The sequence below is a fragment of the Cotesia glomerata genome, linkage group LG4 (assembly GCF_020080835.1).
Source record: "Cotesia glomerata isolate CgM1 linkage group LG4, MPM_Cglom_v2.3, whole genome shotgun sequence".
NCBI classification, from domain to species: Eukaryota; Metazoa; Arthropoda; class Insecta; order Hymenoptera; family Braconidae; genus Cotesia; species Cotesia glomerata.
In genome coordinates, this window is record NC_058161.1 from 1,899,718 (window position 1) to 1,919,688 (window position 19,971).

General features: G+C 28.6%; 1 protein-coding gene across 5 annotated transcripts in view; it reads right to left on the minus strand.

The window, feature by feature from the left end:
- LOC123262385 (homeotic protein distal-less) overlaps positions 1-18,877 on the minus strand; it is a 74,661-nt gene extending 55,784 nt beyond the window's left edge. For 3 of the 5 annotated variants that reach the window (XM_044724564.1, XM_044724567.1, XR_006508935.1), the window contains exons 1-2: positions 17,193-18,877; positions 3,819-4,060 (exon numbers count right to left, since the gene is read on the minus strand). In XM_044724564.1, the coding sequence (XP_044580499.1) occupies positions 3,819-4,060; positions 17,193-17,655 (705 nt within the window). In that variant the 5' untranslated portion in view covers positions 17,656-18,877. Of the gene's footprint in view, positions 1-3,818; positions 4,061-17,177 lie in introns of all 5 variants that reach the window. The other 2 variants (XM_044724568.1, XM_044724565.1) reach the window with 2 other exon arrangements.
- Between the last annotated feature and the right edge of the window lie 1,094 nt (positions 18,878-19,971).

The following is a 19,971-nucleotide window of genomic DNA, read 5'->3' on the forward strand; positions in this document are numbered from 1 at the left end:
TTATATGTATACATATAGGAGTATGTAGTATAGAGAAGGAAGTAACGGATGATTTATATCCGCTGCTACCAGTCCTGCTCCCTACCCGCGATAATACCAATCATTATCATCGCTTAATAACAGGCATTACTGCCAACATTGAAATAATGTGTGTACCCCCGTTGCTTTCTCCCTCAATCTCAGGACTTTGCCATCATCATCTTGTATGACTTCTTGCTCTTGCTTCGTGAAGTATCAGCCTTTTTTTAACGTCACCTTAATTTTTCATTTTTTTATTTTTAACAAAAAGGGATAAAATTGTTTCTTACATTTTTATTTTTTGTTCAATTTTCAATTTTAGTTAAATATTAAAAAATATTAGAAAATTTATAAGGACCTTTTTGGTAGAAAATTTTATTTTTTACAAAAAAGGTCTCTTTTATCATTTTTTTATATCTTCTATATTTCACCCAAAATAATAATAATAATCAACTAGCAACCTTGCAGTCACTATGTGACTGCCGTGATTTGTGAATTATCAATAAATAAAATTTTGCTTTATTAAATAATGAATTTTGTTAAATTGCTCTGTACTTTCTTAATTATTGACGTTTTTAAAGATATAAGCTTATCCCGATGTTACACTCATGAAGAGCTTTCATTTGAATACCCACATGCATTTTTTATATATTTTTCATATATACATATATATAATATATATTTTAGAGATATAAGCTCATCCTGATGTTACACTCATCAAGAGCTTTCATTTGAGTACCCACATGCATTTTCATATATTTTTCATATATACATATATATAATATATATTTTTAAGATATAAGCTCATCCCGATGTTACACTCATCAAGAGCTTTCATTTGAGTACCCACATGTATTTTTGAAATATTTTTCATATATACATATATATAATATATATAAATATATGAAAAATTGATGTGGGTACTCAAATGAAAGGTCACGATGAGTGTAACATCGGGATGAGCTTATATCTTTAAAAATGTCAATAGTTCACAAGATACAAAGTCATTTCTTAATTATGTATCTAGAGATAGAGCATTTTCGGGAGCAGCCTAAATATTTATCATCATAAATTGACTATTGGTGAGAATTATATGAAACCTTAAAAAGGCACAACTCCAGGTCACCTTTCTAAATATACTAAATTTAACCATAAAAACCCATTTTATCATATAAATACATTGGCCACAAAATTTTGCTTATTATCTTAATAATATAGATTATAAATAAATTATTTTTATTTTTTAATTGCACGCCTCATTTTTTGACCAAAAATTCAAAAACAAGAAAAAATTGAAAAAAAATCTTCTTTATAGAAAATTAAATTTCCTACAAAAAAGGTTTCTTTTAATTTTTTTTCCTTTCTTCAATAATAAAAATAACTTATTGATTATAAATTTTAATTATTATTTAAAGATAATAAAAATAATACTAATTACTCAGAAGCATTCTGCTAAAAGTTATATTTTTGGACGAAATAATTAACCAAAGTACCACATCACCGGACACGCAATTACGTAATATCTGGTATTTATAACTGCATTAATATTGTATACATAACTTGATAAAGTTTAGAGCGTTGGCAAAAAAGTTAGACTCAAAGTAATTTTTAAAGATATGTTATTATTATTGCCGTTAATATTATCATAAGAATGCCAAGTAGCCTCGGAAATACCTTAAAATTGTCTTTTCTCGTACACGTTTCGAATAGCTGCACATGAGGGTCGCGTGCAATCTCGTGCGAATATTCCGTGCGCCATTTACTCGAAATATTCTATACAAAGTAGCTAAATACAACTGAGTCTCAATACATGGAAGAATAAAAATACAAATGGACATGTAAATGGCTTGCAATTTCACTATTGTCTCATGCATAACGCTACTTGATTCGCTCCAATGATTCTTAGCCTGATATGATGACAAAATTTTATATAAATTTATGAGATATGTCTACGCACGCATGCTCCTCATTTCCTCATTTCCTAGTTTATAACCCAAGAAATCGATTTTAAATTGTAAACAAATCCGATTTTTTTTTTAATAAATCTCAACTCAATGAGGGGTTGATGTGTAATGGATACGTACATGTATCATGTATGAATTTTTTTATTTTCTTTTCGCGCAGAGATATAATTATCCCGTAATTACCGGGTAAGCTTAATAATAGACAATTAAAAAAAATATTTTATAAGACGTCCGATTCCATGTAATTAATTATCATGTAATGGCTTCATGACTTCTGACTACTGAGAAAAAAAATTGTTCAGGCTAAAAAAGTCGCTGCCGACGTCCTCGAAGTTAATATACAAAATTTTTTTAGTTTTGAAGGTTTTGAAGGGAATATTTTGAGATTTTTAGGTGAAATGTGGAAGTTCAGGATCATATGGTCGCTGATACAGCCGCCATATTGATAAAAACTTTCAATTTACAGCGCTAGATGTCACTAGTTTGCCGTAGAAATTTGAAAATTCAAATTCTGGCGGGAAATATTAAAAAAAATATATTTTATGTTTGAAATTTAATTTTCTATAAATAAAACCTTAAAATTTAGATTTTAAATAAAAATTATTTTTCTAACAAATTATTTTGAACTGTAGAAAATTTATTACCGATTTTCTTAAACCTAAAATAAAAAATTTAATTAATTTTGTGGAGTTTTATATTCAAATTTTGAGATTTTTTACTCAAATATTGTAGAAAATTTGAAATTCAAATTCTGGCGGGAAATACCAAAATAAATATATTTCTAGTTTGAAATTTAATTTTTTATTAATAAAACCTTAAAATTTCAATTTTAAATAAAATACATTCTAAAAAATTATTTTAAACTCTAAAAAAATCACTACCGATTTTCTCAAACTTAAAATATAAAAAAAAATTAATTTTGTGGAGTTTAATAATGAAATTTTGAGATTTTTTACTTAAATATGGAATTGAAGGATCATATGATCGCTGATGCAGCCGCCATATTGATTAAAACTTTAAACTCACTGCGCTAGATGTCGCTAGTTAATCTCAATTTTTTAAACTTAAAATTTTGAAAGAAATATTGAAGATATAAAAAAAATTCCAAGAAAAATTTTCTTGCAAATTAAATAATTAGAAAATTTTAATTTCAGCCGGTAATTATAATTTAATCATAAAAAATTTAATTTAAATTCTAAGAATCGATAAAAAATAAAAAAATGTATTTATTAAAGCAATTGTCGATACCACGAGGGTCAATTATCAGCTAAACGATAGACTAGGGAGTATAAGTATACCCAGGGAGCTAATGAAATTATCCGGTCCGGGAGTGAGCCTTATAAACTATCACCGAACCGGGAACTTAATAAATAAAATAAAATTCGCTCTTGGATAAAATAGATAAAATAAATAAGGTGAATAAAATGGATAAAACTCAAGCTGAGGTTGTTAAATTATCGGATTTAAGGATAATTATTTAGTTTGCGGCTCGGAGATTTTGTTAGGAATTTATGTGAAAGTAAAACGGGAGCAGGAGCGTGAAAGACAAGCTGCATGCAACCAGACGGCTCTCAGATGACCGGGAAAATTTATAGCTCGGTCGTTAGTGGCCTGAACTAACACCGGACACTGTTGGCCAGCGCAACCCTATCCCGATGTCCAGGGCGTGCCGGATCGGTGATTTACCGAGTCATTTGTCCCGATAACACTGACAGATGCTGCCGCTTGGGATCTTGTTACCTACTATAGCTTATTTTTGCAAATTTCTCGGACTTTTTGCAATATTTGATGTTTGAATAGGGCGAGGTTGTAATGTTCAATGTTAAAAAGACTCACCTGTGTCTGCGTCAACCCTAGGCTGGCTGCCAGCTCCGCTCGCTCAGGTAGTGCGAGGTACTGCGTCCTCTGGAACCGCCTGTTCAGCTGCTGGAGCTGCAGGCTGCTGTAGATCGTTCTGGGCTTACGCATTTTCTTGCCCTTGCCGTTTCTCAGGGAGCCGCCGCCTCCTCCTCCCAGCTCGTCCACCAGGCTTCCTCCCTTATCACCCAAAGGCGAGAGGTCTGTGAACATACACCACCCTGATATCAACCTTCAAAATTTTGGTCTATTTTTTTGCGACTTTGATTGAAAAAAACTAAAAAGTTTTAATTGGTTGGAAAATTAAATCATAAATAATTCTAAGGGAAAATTTGTATTTTTTATTTTATTGCTACCTGATTAATTTTTAACTAGAAACCTTGCAAAAAATGAAATTTTGCTTTATTAAATAATGAATTTTATTAAATTGCACTGTACTTTCTTTAATATTGACGTTTTTAAAGATATAAACTCATCCCGATGATATCCTCTTCAAGAGCTTTCATTTGAGTACCCACATGCATTTTTGATATATTTTTCATATATACATATATATAATATATATAAATATATGAAAAATTGATGTGGGTACTCAAATGAAAGCTCTTGATGAGTGCAACATTAGGATGAACTTATATCTTTAAAAATATCAATATTTCTCAAGATACAAGGTAATTTCATAATTATGTATCTAAAGATAGAGTATTTTCTAATGCAGCCTAAGTACTTAAATATTTAAAAATTTTAAATCTTATTTAGTTAAAATAAATTTTTTATTCACTTAAAAATAATTTTTTTGATGAAAAATATTAAATTAATTTTTTACTATTAATTAAAAATAATAATAAAATTATTAACAATATAAAAAGTCAAAAAATGTACTTGAAAATTTTAATTGAATTTGATTATTGCTTAGGCGTGTGAATAAAGACAGAATAATAATATCTAATACACACACACACACACACACACACATATATATATAATAATAATAATAATAATAATAATAATAATAATAATAATAATAATAATAATGAATGAAAAAAGAATAGTTGATGATGGGAGCGGTGTTTTAAAAGCATAATACAAGTCAAGCTCGCCTGTGCATCATATATTGATGAGAACATGTGATACGTCAATAATTCATAGGTCTGATATTTAATAATCCTTCTTACATCTCATATTAATACTTAATACTTGATACTTCATACATCATATGCACACATATTAGCATTTTAATTTTGAATTATTTTATTCCATCTCCTTTCATTACTCATTACTCATTAATTCTCATTAGCATAACCCGCACTTAGTTATTCTCCGACTGGATCCATGTGCTTACAGTAGACTCCAGACTTGCAACAATTAATAGTGGGAGGCTATTGTGTACGTGCTCTTACTTCTATATAATGTGTATTTATATTTACTAGAATCTTAAAGCTCCTCAGACTTAATATATGTTACTCACGTGGGTTTTGTGTACGTGAAATCACCCGCCGTTAATTAATGATCACTCATCACGAAATTAGTACTGTTAATTACCAAGAGAATAATGTACTATTAAAAATAAAAAATACCTCCTCTGAACGATGTTTTCACAACGTACACGCTAGTAGAAAAAGTTATAATCTGTGTCAGATGTCACACTTGTTTTTTTTTAATGATAAGTAACTATTGTAATTATAATTTACACTTTAAATTTAGTTTCTACTTTCATTTTGGGATTTTAAAATTAAAAATTTTTATTTTAAACTCAAATTTATACATTGATAGAAGGATTTACTAACTATTAATAATTTAATTTATTTGAAGAAAATTATTTAATTTATTAAATTTTAATGAATATTTTTTAACATTTAATAAATATTTATTTGGGAGGAAAGTACATTTATTAATAGTTAACAAATATTTATCAACAGTTAATAAATATTTTGTTGAGTGAATTTGTTCCGCTTGAAATGTCATATGATATGAACATTGATAGAAGTATTTAGTACGGAGTATTTAGTACGGAGTACTCAATTGATTTAGTAACAAAATTTTTATTCATTTATTTGGAAGAAACAAATATTTTCTACCCAACAATATTATTTGTTATAGTTTAATAAATGATTACTTTCTATGAAAAAAGCTTTATTACATGAAAGTAAATATTTATTTTCATCAAATAATATTTAGTAACAGGTACTAAATATTTCTTTGGCAAGTATTGTCGGTAGATGGCTATGCTTTAATTCCAATGTTTATGTGAAACATAACCTATTCACTGACTTAGATTATTTTATCCAGCTCGATTTTAGGAGATTTATCAAATCTTTAAAAACACACATACTCCTAATAAATGTCTTCTATTTATGTCTTTTCTCAGTGGAGTTTAGTTAACATTTTTCAATTAGTCCATTATTGATATGTTAAAAACTTGTTTAATTTTGACTTTTATAAATGTCTCAAACAAAAAAATATAATTTAATGAGATTCTTTTCTTTATAATACCTTATATTTTTACTTGAAATTATTTATTTTTATTTATTTTAAGTTAAAAAGTTAGGTTACACGCTAAAATTAGTTAAAAAATTAATTTCTTTGATACCAATAAACGATTTATTGAGTAACAATAAATCATTTGTTAAATACTACTAAATATTTATTTGGTGGAACTAAATGGGCTTTAATAAATGATTTAATACCTATTACTAAATATTTGGTAATTAAAAGTTTGTTATTAAATCATTTAGTATTTGTTACTAAATCTTATTAAATAGAACTAAATCCTTCTAAAATACACTGATAGAATTCATTAATTATTAATAATTTAATTTGTTTGGAGACAATTATTTAATTTATTAAATTTTAATAAATATTTTTTAACATTCAATAAATATTTTTTTGAGAGGGAAGTACATTTATTAATAGTTAATAAATATTTATTAATAGTTAACAAATATTTATTAACAGTTAATAAATATTTTGTTGAGTGAATTTGTTTCGCTTGCAATGTCATATAATATGAAGATTACTTATAAACAAAAATCATCTTTATAAATTATTTGGATTAATTATATTACATTATAATAACGTTTATTGTAAAATACCAAATTCTATCACAGCTCATAATTATCTTTTATATTTTTAAATATTAAAAACGTTAATTTATTTAGTGAATTGAATTATTATCATGTATTCCAGCTATAGGGGTATAAAAAGTGTCAAAAGAAAATTGCTATTCTTGCTTTTTATTTTAAATAAATATTTGTTAACAGTTAACAAATAGTCATTAACCATTAATAAATATTTACTAATAGTTAGTAAATTGTACTTAATAAATTACTTATTAACTGTTAATAAATATTTGTTAACAACAAATATTGATTAAAATTTAATAAATAATTTATTAACTGTTGATAAATATTTATTAAATCCTAATGTTAAAAAATGATTTATTAAAAGTTAATAAAGCTTATTAAATATAAACAAATTCTTCTATCAGTATACACAAATATTTGAATAATAAAATTTTTACATAAATTTTAATATTTTTTTCAGCTAAAAAATATTGTTAATAATTCAACTATCAGCTTGTATTAAAATAAAAGTAATAATACTGACTAAAATTCGAATTAAAAAATGAACCCTCAGAAATTAGTCAGAGCGAAAAGTTAAAAAAACAGAAACAGAGCCCGTATAATAAGTAGCATGAAAGAATAAGGTTTTATAAGAATAACGAGAAGGTGCATTTCGCGATAATATCTAGTGTCGATACGCGCGTCCGCGATGTTTGCCCGGCGCCGAGTTTAACCGCTCGTGTACACCAGGTTGAATCACGCGATCGCTACCCGATCTCCCGTAAACTCACACAGAACCGTCTCCATGCAGGTAACTTATACATTTATATTGTAAGTATATAATATAAAGGCTTCTTCTCCACATTACAGTGGAGACTATACACGGCCGCCGCCGATATCTTCCTTATCCTCCTATCATCTTTATCTTCGCGGTTGTTTTACAGTTTACAGCTCGGATCTTTCTGGAGTTAACTTTCAGGAGCAAATTCAGAGCAAGAATTGACTTTACACTGAGAAAAAAATTTATTTAAATGAAATAAGGCTCGTTAACTATAAATAAATCTCTTATTTAAATATCACCAGAAATATTTATTTGATACCAAATCAGATTTGTTAACTATAAATAAATGGTATGTTTGAATATACTCAAAGCAATGATTTTTAGTTTTAGGTTCGGAAAGTTGTAAAAGTGGACATATCGAACGTTTGGGGTAAAATGGGCACTTCTTTTGGAATTATTAATTATACTGAAATGAACAATGACAATAAAGTTAGCCGACATCTAAAAATTTTTAGAATTTTTTTTATTGAAACAAATTTTACAAAAAAATTTTTTTTTTTAATTTCATTTGTAAAAAATTCGAAAAACTGTAAGTGCAATTAAAAAAAAATATTATTTAGTTCTAATTTAACACATTAAGCAAAATAAAAAAATAAAAAATGTCGATTAACTTTATTATTATAAATTAACAGACATCTATAAATTTTTTCGACTTTTATAACAGTAAAATTATTATGAAAAAATTTTAATTAAAAAATTTCACATGTTAAAATTAATAAAAATTATAAGTGAAAATTTTTAGAAATATTTTTTTATTGTAATTAAGATCAATAGGTAAATTAATATTATATTAAAATAAATATAAAAGAAGTAGTGGTTGGTCACAAAAAAGATCAAATCTAAACAATACTCACATTGAAAATTAGCGACACCAAGCGTAATTTACTTGAAGCGAGATTTGTTAATAGTTAACAAATCTTTATTTGAATAAAATAAATCAGTCGATTCAATTAAATAAACCAAAACGAAGTAGTATTTGATTCAAAATAATATATATATTTAAATAAAAGAAATTTGTTGACATTAAATAAATATTTTTGATTCATTTTAAATAAATCAGTGCATTTGAGTCAAACAAACCGTTTTCTCAGTGTAAGTCTTAACTTTACAACTATTATTTAAGTTATTTCAACTTTACAGTTTGATACTAAATTTATACAGGCATTAAATATACAATAAAATTGTGGATATATTCATCATAAATAAATCAAGAGATAAGTTACAATACGAGGGGAGATGAAGATTATTTTATCGCTTTTGTATAAATACCGAGTACTTATAATAGACGATACTTTTCCACGCAATCTTTCAAATTATACTTTTCATCACTTAATCGCTTATGTTTATAAAGACATTTATATTTATTTTAATATTGATACTAATTATTTGGATTTTAATTTTAATATTACTTAACTTTTAGACAATAAAATAAATTAATATTGAAGTTATTTTAGAAAAATAAAAATTTATAATAGAATTTGCAATTAAAAAAATTTTATTTCTTTCGATGTTATTTTATCAAAAATTTTTTACCATTAAAAAAGACAAATTTAATAGATTTTTCTATTGTTCTTCCACGAAATAAATTTTGAAAGTTAACTATCTAGAAGTTAATAAAAAAATTTTGATAAAAATAAGGAATTAAATGTATGAAATTTAATGAAATATATCGCGTTACTAAAACCATAAGGGCGTATCTCAAAATATACGCCCTTATGGTTTTGCAGAACCATAAGGGCGTATAAAAAAATTTTTTTTGCTCCAATCAATGTAAAAATATTGAAAACATAACATCTATGGAAAAAACGAAAAAAAAAATTTTTTTTGTGATACGCCCTTATGGTTTTAAGAAAACATTTTTCTAAAACCATAAGGGCGTATCCTGTTTTTCGGTTTATTATCAATTATAGGTCAGAGTAAGAAAAAAAATTGCAAAGGTGATAGAAATTATCACTCCACAACTTAATTTATATCAACAAATATTGATTTGAGTGAAAAAACGAATGAAAAATTAAGAAAAAATAAATTCATAACAACTTGAGAACAATCGGTATGTCTTCAAGTTAATAAAATTAGCCTCAAAGTTTTTCAAAATTGATTTTTTTTACTTCAGATCTATTTACGATTAACAAAAGAGTTTTGTAAGCCATTTAGAACTGTAATTTTAAAAAAGTCATTCCAAAAGAACTTTGTTCTTGAGAATTGTTATGATCCTTCAATACCAATATCTTGAAGCAAGTTTGATGATCTAAATCATTTTTGTACATCAGGCACTAACCCACAAAATATCATCGGTGTTATCAAAGTTTAATTTTCAGCCATGCTCATAGTTTATAAATTTTTTAATATTTTTTAACATTATCTACACGGAAAAAATTTATGGGAAAATTTACGATACAACTATTGTAAATCTGGACTATACTTTTATTACTATTAATTGTCAAATATTTTAGAAGAAAAAATACTATTTATTCATGAAAAAATACGATATTACTCTTGTAAAAAGTAAGAGATGAAAATTTCCAGTGCTGCCTCTGTATCTTTCCAATAGAACTATAGCAAATTTTACAATAGTTGAATTGGAATGTTTCTCAATTAGTGTGAGTGATGGCCGTGCACAGCGCTAGACTCTGAGTTTATGTAAATGTTAAAGGATATGGGTCTTTGTTTACCTCGGATAGCGTAGAGGGAGAGTATCTGGCTGGCCAACACAGAGTTCTGGGTTCGATTCCCAGATAGCACGAAAAGGTCGGTTTCTTTTTTCGATTACTGAACAGGTACCAATTAGTCCAACCTTCTATCTCTCTCCCTCCCTAATATTTCTTTTAAAAAAACCAACTGTGAATTTTTACAATAGTTGAATTGTAAAGTTCACAAACACATATTGTATAATTTGCTCTATAGTATTCGACTTTTTAAGACTCTTGCTAGTCTTATTTGTTTTGGATAAAATTTACAATAGTAGATCGTAAAAATTACTAAATGAGAAGTACAGTCCACCGTTACTATTTTATTTAGTAAAAATTACAATAGTAAAATAGTAAAAACTCCTTCAATTTTCTTTCCGTGTAGTTAAAAAAAAATTAAGAAATCTTTTTTTTTACTTTTATAATCTTAGACACAGATGATCCTGACGATGGAGATGGCATTGGAGTAATACTCTGATGAATTTATTTTTCCTTAATTTTTTATTAGTTTTCTCACTTAAATAAATATTTGTTGACATAAATCAAGTTGTGAAGTGATATTCTATTACCTTTGCAATTTTTTTTCTGACTCTGACTCATAATTGATAATAAACCGAAAAAACAGGATACGCCCTTATGGTTTTAGAAAAATATTTTCTTAAAACCATAAGGGCGTATCACAAAAAAATTTTTTTTTTTCGTTTTTTCCATAGATGTTAATATTTTCAATATTTTTACATTGATTGGAGCAAAAAAAATTTTTTTATACGCCCTTATGGTTCTAGTAACGCGATATATGAATATATTAACAAATAAAAAATAAAATTCCATGCAGGTTGAATTCCTACGGCCGAAAAGTGAATTTCGATGGGCCATGATAGAGCAGATACAATATAGTAGTAAATGGCGCGTGTACTAACAAGGAGCAAACAATAGCGTGCCCACTGGCAATTAAGCGAATCGCGATTGCGATGCGATATTTATTATTTAATTAATTAATCAAAGGACGCCGCGAGTGTATCGGCCCGTGGCTCGCTCTGGATTTCCATCAGCACACAGATGAAATCTCTACAACTCCAACAATAACACCTAAAACGTGCATTAAATGTTTCATTTAGCCAAACTCACTTTTGTCACACGTCAGCTCAAAACAATTACAATCACCGACATTTTTTATTATTCATTTCATTTGAACATCGATTTTTTTCTTAAAACCAAAACCAAAAATTTTTTCCGAATATTTATTCATAATTTACATTTTTAAATTGATTTAAAAAATTTTTTATACGCTTTTTTGTCAAATTTAAATATTTTTAACTTTTGGATTTAAAAAATAAAAATACTTGGGACGCTAAAACATCAAAATTAAAAAAAAATTCAATAATTTTTTTAAATTTCCAATTTTTACAATCAAAAATCCAAAAATTTTATTTTTAAATTAAGAAGATCAAAAAATATGAATAAAAATTTTTTTTGACTAAAAGAATTTTTTTCTTAAAATAAAAAAAATCGTAAGTCAAAAAAAAATGTTTTCTTTCATTTTTTCCGAATATTTATATTTTTAAGTTGCTGTAAGAAATTTTTTATACGCTTTTTTATCAAATTTGAACATTTTTAACCTTTAGATATAAAAAATAAAAATATTTAGGACGCCAAAACATCAAAATTAAAAAAAAAAATTTAATTAAATTCAATAATGTTTTTAAATTTCAACTTTTACACTCAAAAATCCAAAAATTTTATTTTTAAATAAAGAAGATCAAAAAATATGAATAAAAATTTTTTTTGTAAGCTTTTTTTTACTTAAATAACTTTTTTTCTTAAAATTAAAAAACCGTAAGTCAAAAAAAAATTTTCTTTCATTTTTTCCGAATATTTATCCATGTTTTATATTTTTAAATTGATGTAAGAAATTTTTTATATGCTTTTTTGTCAAATTTGAACATTTTTAACTTTTGGATCCAAAAAATAAAAATATTTGAGACGCTAAAACATCAAAATTAAAAAAAAATTTAATTAAAAGTCCAAAAATTCTATTTTTAAAACAAGAAGATCAAAAAATATAGATAAAAATTTTTTTTAAGCTTTTTTTAGACTCAAATAATTTTTTTCTTTAAATTAAAAAAGCGTAAGTCAAAAAAAATTTTTTTTCACAAATTTATAAATTTTTAAATTAAAAAAAAATTTTTTAAACAATAAAGCAAGTTTTTAATATTCAGCTTTTGAATAAGGGTTGAAAAAAGTTTATCAAAAGTTCTCAACAATATCCCTAGAAACTTGTCCTTTCTCCCGAACTAAAAAAAGTGCATTTAAAAGTTTTAATGGATTTCCAATGACGGTCATAAAATAATCTGTAATTTTATCGGGTGCCCTTGTCCAGAAACTTATCAAGGGGTTGCTCGTAACCTACACGAAGAAATAAAAACTCCGGAAAATAACTGTCATTAGAATTTCCAGCGAGACAGTTTTTGTTAACCCTTTGCGATAGTTTTTTCTCGATTAATATTGTATAAAAACGGGGTTAGGTAATATAACCGATTTGCCTTCAATTGACCATCCGCCGGCAAGTGGATTGTAATAAGGGTTGGAAAAATTACAGAAAAACGATAATACTTGATTATAAGTTTATGCAAGGGTTATTCATTCTTTATTCTATATATATGCGCAGGTAGGCTTGTATTTTTTCAACCCTCCTGATCGGGTAACTGGAAGTAATCAGGGTTGCGAATTAAGCGCCATTTTATTTTATTAAACCGAAGACAGCTTTGCTTTTTACCCTCGCGGTAAAAATTCAACAACTTTGAACCTTTTTGTCTCGAAAACGTCTGGGGCTTTTTCCCCCTGGGCTCGTAATTTAAAAGTACTACCTTGCGGTAATCCTGAATAAAGGATTACTGACATTTAACGCGGATTGATGATGTGAATTTTGAGCACTTAGCTGGATTATATATTGTGCATTGTGCATTGTATGCTTTTTATAGTAGTGTGGGCTACTGTATCAAGTTAAATGAACGCTGGTAATGATAATGATAATGATAATCATAATAGTAATAGTAATAGTCATCATTACGCCGATGATGTTCACGGCCGAAGTCATATTGTTGTGAAAAGACAATGACTGCCACCTGACAAGATCCGAGATAATGTTGTATCTTTTTTAACGATAACTCAATTTATATTTTTAGAAACTGTCATTAGTTAAGTACCTGGTTTTGTCCACTTTAATTACTTTTTTGCCGTTTTATTAGTTGATATTTTATTAAGTTTGTTTTTTTTTTTAGATTAATAAATGTTTTGGAATTTTTTTTAGTCTAATAAAAAAATAATAGTTGATTTTTTTTTGGGACTAAAAAAATTTTTTTTTAATTTAAGACTTTAATTATTTATTAAAAAGATTTTTTGGACAATTTTGGAATTTTTTTAGGCAAAATTTTTTAAAGTGAATAAAATTTTTTTATTTTGAAGCTTTATCAAAAATTTTAAAATTATTTTTTAAAGTCTAAGATTTTTATTATTTATTAAAAAGATTTTTTCGACAATTTTGGAGTTCAATTTTTGGAATTTTTTTAGGCAAAATTTTTTAAAGCGAATAAAATTTTTTTGAAGTTTTATCAAAAATCCAAAAATTATTTTTTTTTTTATTTCTTGACAAGCAATTTGTATTTTTTTGTATCTTAGTAATTTTTTATCAATTTTTAAAAGTTAAAAATTTTTTAAATAATGATAACATTTTTTCATTTTAAATTAAAAAAAAAACAATTTTTTTGGCAAAAAATTACTCAATTTTATTTTTTAATAACTTTCCAAAACATTTTTTACAATAAAAAAATTTAGGCCTTTATAATTCTTAAAATTTAATAAAAACTCAAAAATTAAAATATTTTTCAAAATATATTAATCAATAATTACATAATCTCCGTTAAAAAAGTTCAAACGACAGCTGAACGACAAAAATAGAGCAACTGACACTCATAACACAATTAAAAAAAAAAAAAAAAAAAAAAAAAATATAAAACCCAACTTCGTAGAACAACTTTGATAAGTCCTCTTATTAACTTCAATTACTGGTACACTCGCACTCGTTATCACTTATCACAAACTCATTAAGAAATTGCCGAAATTTATAACGTCTATCTTTAATTTTTCAATAATAATATCAATTCGCATAGCACAAGACATACACTCCTATTAAAAACTTGAATTCAAAGTTTCTTTTTTTGGAAATTCTTCATTCTAAATCATGCAAGCGGACTACCTGGAGTTACATTATTTCCACCCACGTCCTCTAGACTACCTTAAATTTCTAAAAAAAGAATCGAATGTATATATACGAATATATTCCCTGCTACTATTTTAACACCGACTAAATAATAGAATCTAGACTAAGTTTCCCTTTTCCGGGTCGCTTGAATTTAAGAAGAATAGAAAAAGCCTGAATGCACTATAACTAACAATCCGTAGGATATCCAAATGAATATCCATGCTCAGCTGAAAGGGCATAATTTGTAACAATACCAAATCAGACTCGAGTTCCTCTGAATGAGTAATATAGAATAGTAACATCATCATATAGAAGAAGAAGACCAACAAGACCAACAAGAAGGTATCTTGTTCTGTCATCTAAGTCTTCATTCAAAAACAAGAGGACAAATGACCCGGCAGACTACCTGGCGCCTGCTGCCGAGACCCCCGCGGTTTCGGCGAGTACCAACCCTTGGTTGAAGACTTTATTGGTGGATTATCATATCAAGTTCGCGGGTAATATCTTTAGGCTTCATGACTCAGAACGCAAAAATGGACGATGTTAATATGCTCGAATAAGTTATTGTTGTTACATAGGTGATGTATTGATTGGGTTCACATGTTCTGCCGCGGTCAATATTATAAATATACATCGAGGAGATACTTATAGAGCTGGTTCGATCCTACATATGTCGTGTGTCTTGAGGTTACTTTTGTTCTAAGCTAAGTATTACTCTGGAGAAAGTAATTTTTTTTTTCTAGAAAATTTTAACGTTATATTGTAATTTTTGGTAAAATTCAAAAATTTATTTTGAATGATATTTTGCAATATTTTGGCTTTAATATGCAGAAAAAGAACAAAAAAGTTAGAATTGATGAAATTTGTTTTCTAAAAAAAAATAATGGATAAAATAATGAAAAAAGTTTAAAATATTGTTTTTGACAGGAAATATTTGAGCTTTCTAATTCTTCTACCAAAAATTTAAAAAGTGTTAGATGAGTACAAAGGTTTTTTTTTTGAAAAATTTATAACGTTAAATGGCAGTTTTTGGAAAAATTCAGAAAGTTATTTTGAATGATATTTTGCAATATTTTGGGTTTAATATGCGTAAAATGATTAGAAATGACGGAAAAAACGTTAGAATTTGTTTTCTAAAAAAAATAATGGATAAAATAATGAAAAAAGTTTAAAATATCCTTTTTGATAGAAAAAATTGGACTTTCTAATTCTTCTAACAATTTAAAAAATTTAAGATGAGTACGATCTAAAATATTCCTCATTAAGAATCACAAGTTTATTATAATACATTCGCGGTATTATTATTGCTATTATGGAAATATAAACAACGATTACAATTAATCGCAGTTAGATATCATTCGCACAACATACTATTATCGTGTCATCTTGATCATCCACTTGATGTACAACAACAATGGATTAGAATAAATCATTTTTATAGCGAAAACATACATTAATATCTAAATGATCAATGTTATGTTTTGGTTGGGATCTAACATGGGTAACAATAGTTGTCCGACGGTTGGTGATAAGAACAATGCAAGTTTGATGTTATGAAATTTGGTTTGTTAGAATAAATTCAAAGTTTGATAGAAAATTCACGTGAAACTCTATTAAAACTCATCTTCTAATCACTTTTAGATCAAAAACAAACTTTTTCAAGCTTAATTTTTGCTTCTAAAAGGAAAAAACTTCAAAAAGAACTTTAACTTTCTTAGTGAAATTCCTCCAGAACAGATCAAACTTTTGAATAATTCTAAAAAATTCAGCTGTCTTATTTCAAAACACAGGATATTTTTGACAAATTTTTTATGAAAGGACTGAAACCAAACAAGAATTTTTCTTTTTAATCTATTTATTTTTTTTTCTTTATATCGACGGTCTAATTAGCAATTGGTCTCTCTTTATTTTTTTGAGGATAATTTTTTAACATTTTGATGTAGCAGAAGTCTACTTATAAATTATTTAAATTTAAATGATCCAAACTAAAATATTATACCTCTATAAGATAATAAATTGTTTTTTAAAGTGATAATTAATTTTGAACGGATTTAACTACAGACAAGCATATCGACATTTTAATTAGCAAATTGTCTAACTCCATTTTAAAGAATCTTCTATTTGTACGAAAAAAACAATGAGTTCAAAATTTATTGTCACTTAAAAAAGCCATTTAATATTATGAATATCTAATAGAGGTATAATATTTTGGTTTGGATCATTCAAATAATTTATAATTGGATTATTGCTACATCAATATGTTAAAAAATCACCCGCTAAAAAATAAAGATTTAGACAAATTGCTAATTAGATCGTCGATATCAGAAAGAAAATATAAATTAGAAATAAGTTAAATTTACATTTTTCCAATGAAAGACAAGACAATTTCATAAAAACCAAAAAACTTCGGACCTGTGTTTTAAAACTGAACCAATTAATCTTAACCTAATAAAAGCGTATAAATAGTAAAAAAAGTGTAATACATACAGTTAGGGTACTCACCGTCCTTGGGCGGTGAGGGGCATTGCGGAGCATAAGAACTGAGATGATATCCGTACGCATTGTGCTGGTGCATTGGCGCAAAAGGGTACCCAGCTAGTGCGGACCTGGGACTAGGAAACCCTGCATCAGAGTGTTGCTGATTTCCACTCCCGGGTCCGGAGCTTTGATGGCCCAAGGAGCCCACCTGATGCGAGAACTGGTGTCCCGCGGAGACATTGTGGCCTCCGGGGTAGCCTCCCCTCAAACTCGCGGGGTTGTAAAGATTGTTGTGTTGGAGCTCAATGAAGGCGCTTTTCCCGGACTGGGACACTGGGGTACTAGAGGCGCTGTCTCCGCCGTTTCCCGGCGGGCCAGGAGTCACCGAACCGAGTCCTCCGTGGTGGAGATGCTGGTCCATGTCGGAGTTTCCTCCCCCAGCGGATCCACCCCCGGCGCCCGCTCCCGAGGCCGGTCCCCCCGACATACTGTTCGGGGTCGGGGTGCTCGACGGACAGGGGTCGCCCGCCCCGAATGGGCTCCCCAGGTCCGTGAAGTTGAGCGTCGTCGTGCTGCCCGGGCGATCCACCTTAATAGCAACGTCGAGGCCGTACGCGGCACCAGCCGACGTCGCCGCGACTCTAAAGCCGCACGGAGCCCGAATCTTGGAGCTTGCCGATGCTTTCGCGTCGGCTGACTCTCTGGTAAGTTAGCTAAATCCTTGCTCTTCAACCACCAGGATTACCACTTCACATCCAGGGTCGACTAGTTATTCTATTATCGACTATTATTTACTGGCAATGACACTCGCGAACAATATCAACCACTAAAACACCTGGTACCTTTGAAAAACCACCGCTACCAATTCCAAACACTCACTAGCGTCAGCTTCTTTTGCTACCAGACACTAAATTTCCAACAATCCTCATATTCGTTATCTTCAACGCTATAAAACTGCCAATTTTATAGATTCTTAACTTAACACCAAACTTATCAAAGCATCCAAGCTATTATTGATACCTAGTGGATCATTAATTAAAGACACTAGTCTTTTTTGATGATCACAATTTCAATTGACGAAAACTGTATATTGGCGCCCAATTCGGGTAAATTAAACCAAACCAACGAATTAGTGATTCCTGATGGTAGATCATCAATTATATCTTCTAATTCAAGACACTTAACCACCTAGTCTTGGTTGATGATCATCAAATGCAGTTTGTGCTTACAAAAACTATGTTTGGCGCCCAATTCCAACAAATCACACCAAACACTGATTACTAAAAATCACACTTGAAACACTGAGCCGAAATATAATTAATAAAATCCTCGGAACAGCACAGATATTAATAACTATTAATGGTAGCTCATTAACGATAATTGCCGTCGGGTAACCACAGTGTGATGACTTGTTTAAAAAATAATCGTCGGGCACTATAAGGTATCAATTAACAGTATTAATTAAAATTGACAATACGATGATTTAATATTGTTGGTATGAAGAGGTTAATCCAGTTCAGGTTATGGGTCCACTATTTATAAAATAATCACTCCGCGAAAAAACTTTGGAGGACAGTAATGACAAGAATACGTAACGGGTTCGCGGTTTTCGCCAACGTTTAGGAGGCCTGGACACGGAACACACACGCGCGTCTAGACCAGTAACTGCAGTGCACACCGCGCGGCGCGGACCGGTATAATGATACATAATGAAGTTCGAGCCTCTCCCCGAGTTGGTCGAGTTAGTTCTTCAGTAGGCCGCCAGGAGGCATCTGGGGAGGCTCCTCCTACAAGTGGAGAGCTGGAGGAGCGGATTGGTGCGCCCCTCCACTGGGCTAGTGACGTCGGTGGAGTGGATTGGTTTGAAGGAAGCCATTATGGTGCGAGAGGCGGGGCTTTCGGGGGCACGCCCACGCCTACGATTTCAGGAATGTGGAAGGACACGCGTACTCACGCATTTATTGAGGATGAGGATTTTAGTGAGAAACTGGGAAATCCAAAACTCGCACCCTTTATAGTTAACGTATGCTGTTGTTATCTTTATCGATGGTGTTTCACTTTAACTCACTTAGCTAACCATTATCGTAAACTAACTGCGCCCAGGACTCTCTCGGGAGGCTCAAACTTTTCCGTTATATGTTTTATGGTGTAAGGTGCTTCAGAGAACCTTCAGATGAGTTCTATCCGGAAGCTCGGGAAGATCAGGAACCGGTGGTTAGATGAGATTTCTCTCTTGGAGATGATTGTGGTGTAGAGTGCGTTCAGCTATTTATTTTTTATATTTTAGAAATGATACGGCCGATTTTGAAACATAGAAACTTTAAATTTTTAATTATTAGATTCTGCCATGCTTAGAATTTTTTTTGTACGCTGATAGAAGGATTTGTTTATATTTAATATTTATTAACTGTTATTAAATGATTTTTTAATATCAGGATTTAATAAATATTTATTAACAATAAATTATTTATTAAATACGATTTATTGAATGTTCATTAATATTTGTTAACAGTTAACAAATATTTATTAACAGTTAACAAATATTTATTAACAGTTAATAAGTAATTTATTAAGTACAATTTATTAACTGTTAATAAATATTTATTAATGATTAATGAATATTTATTAACTTCTAACAAATATTTATTTAAAATAAAAAGCAAAAATAGTTATTTTCTTTTGACACTTTTTATACCCCTATAGCTGGAATATATGATAATAATTTAATTCACTAAATAAATTAACGTTGTTAATATTTTAAAATATAAAAGATAATTATGAGCTGTGATATAATTTGGTATTT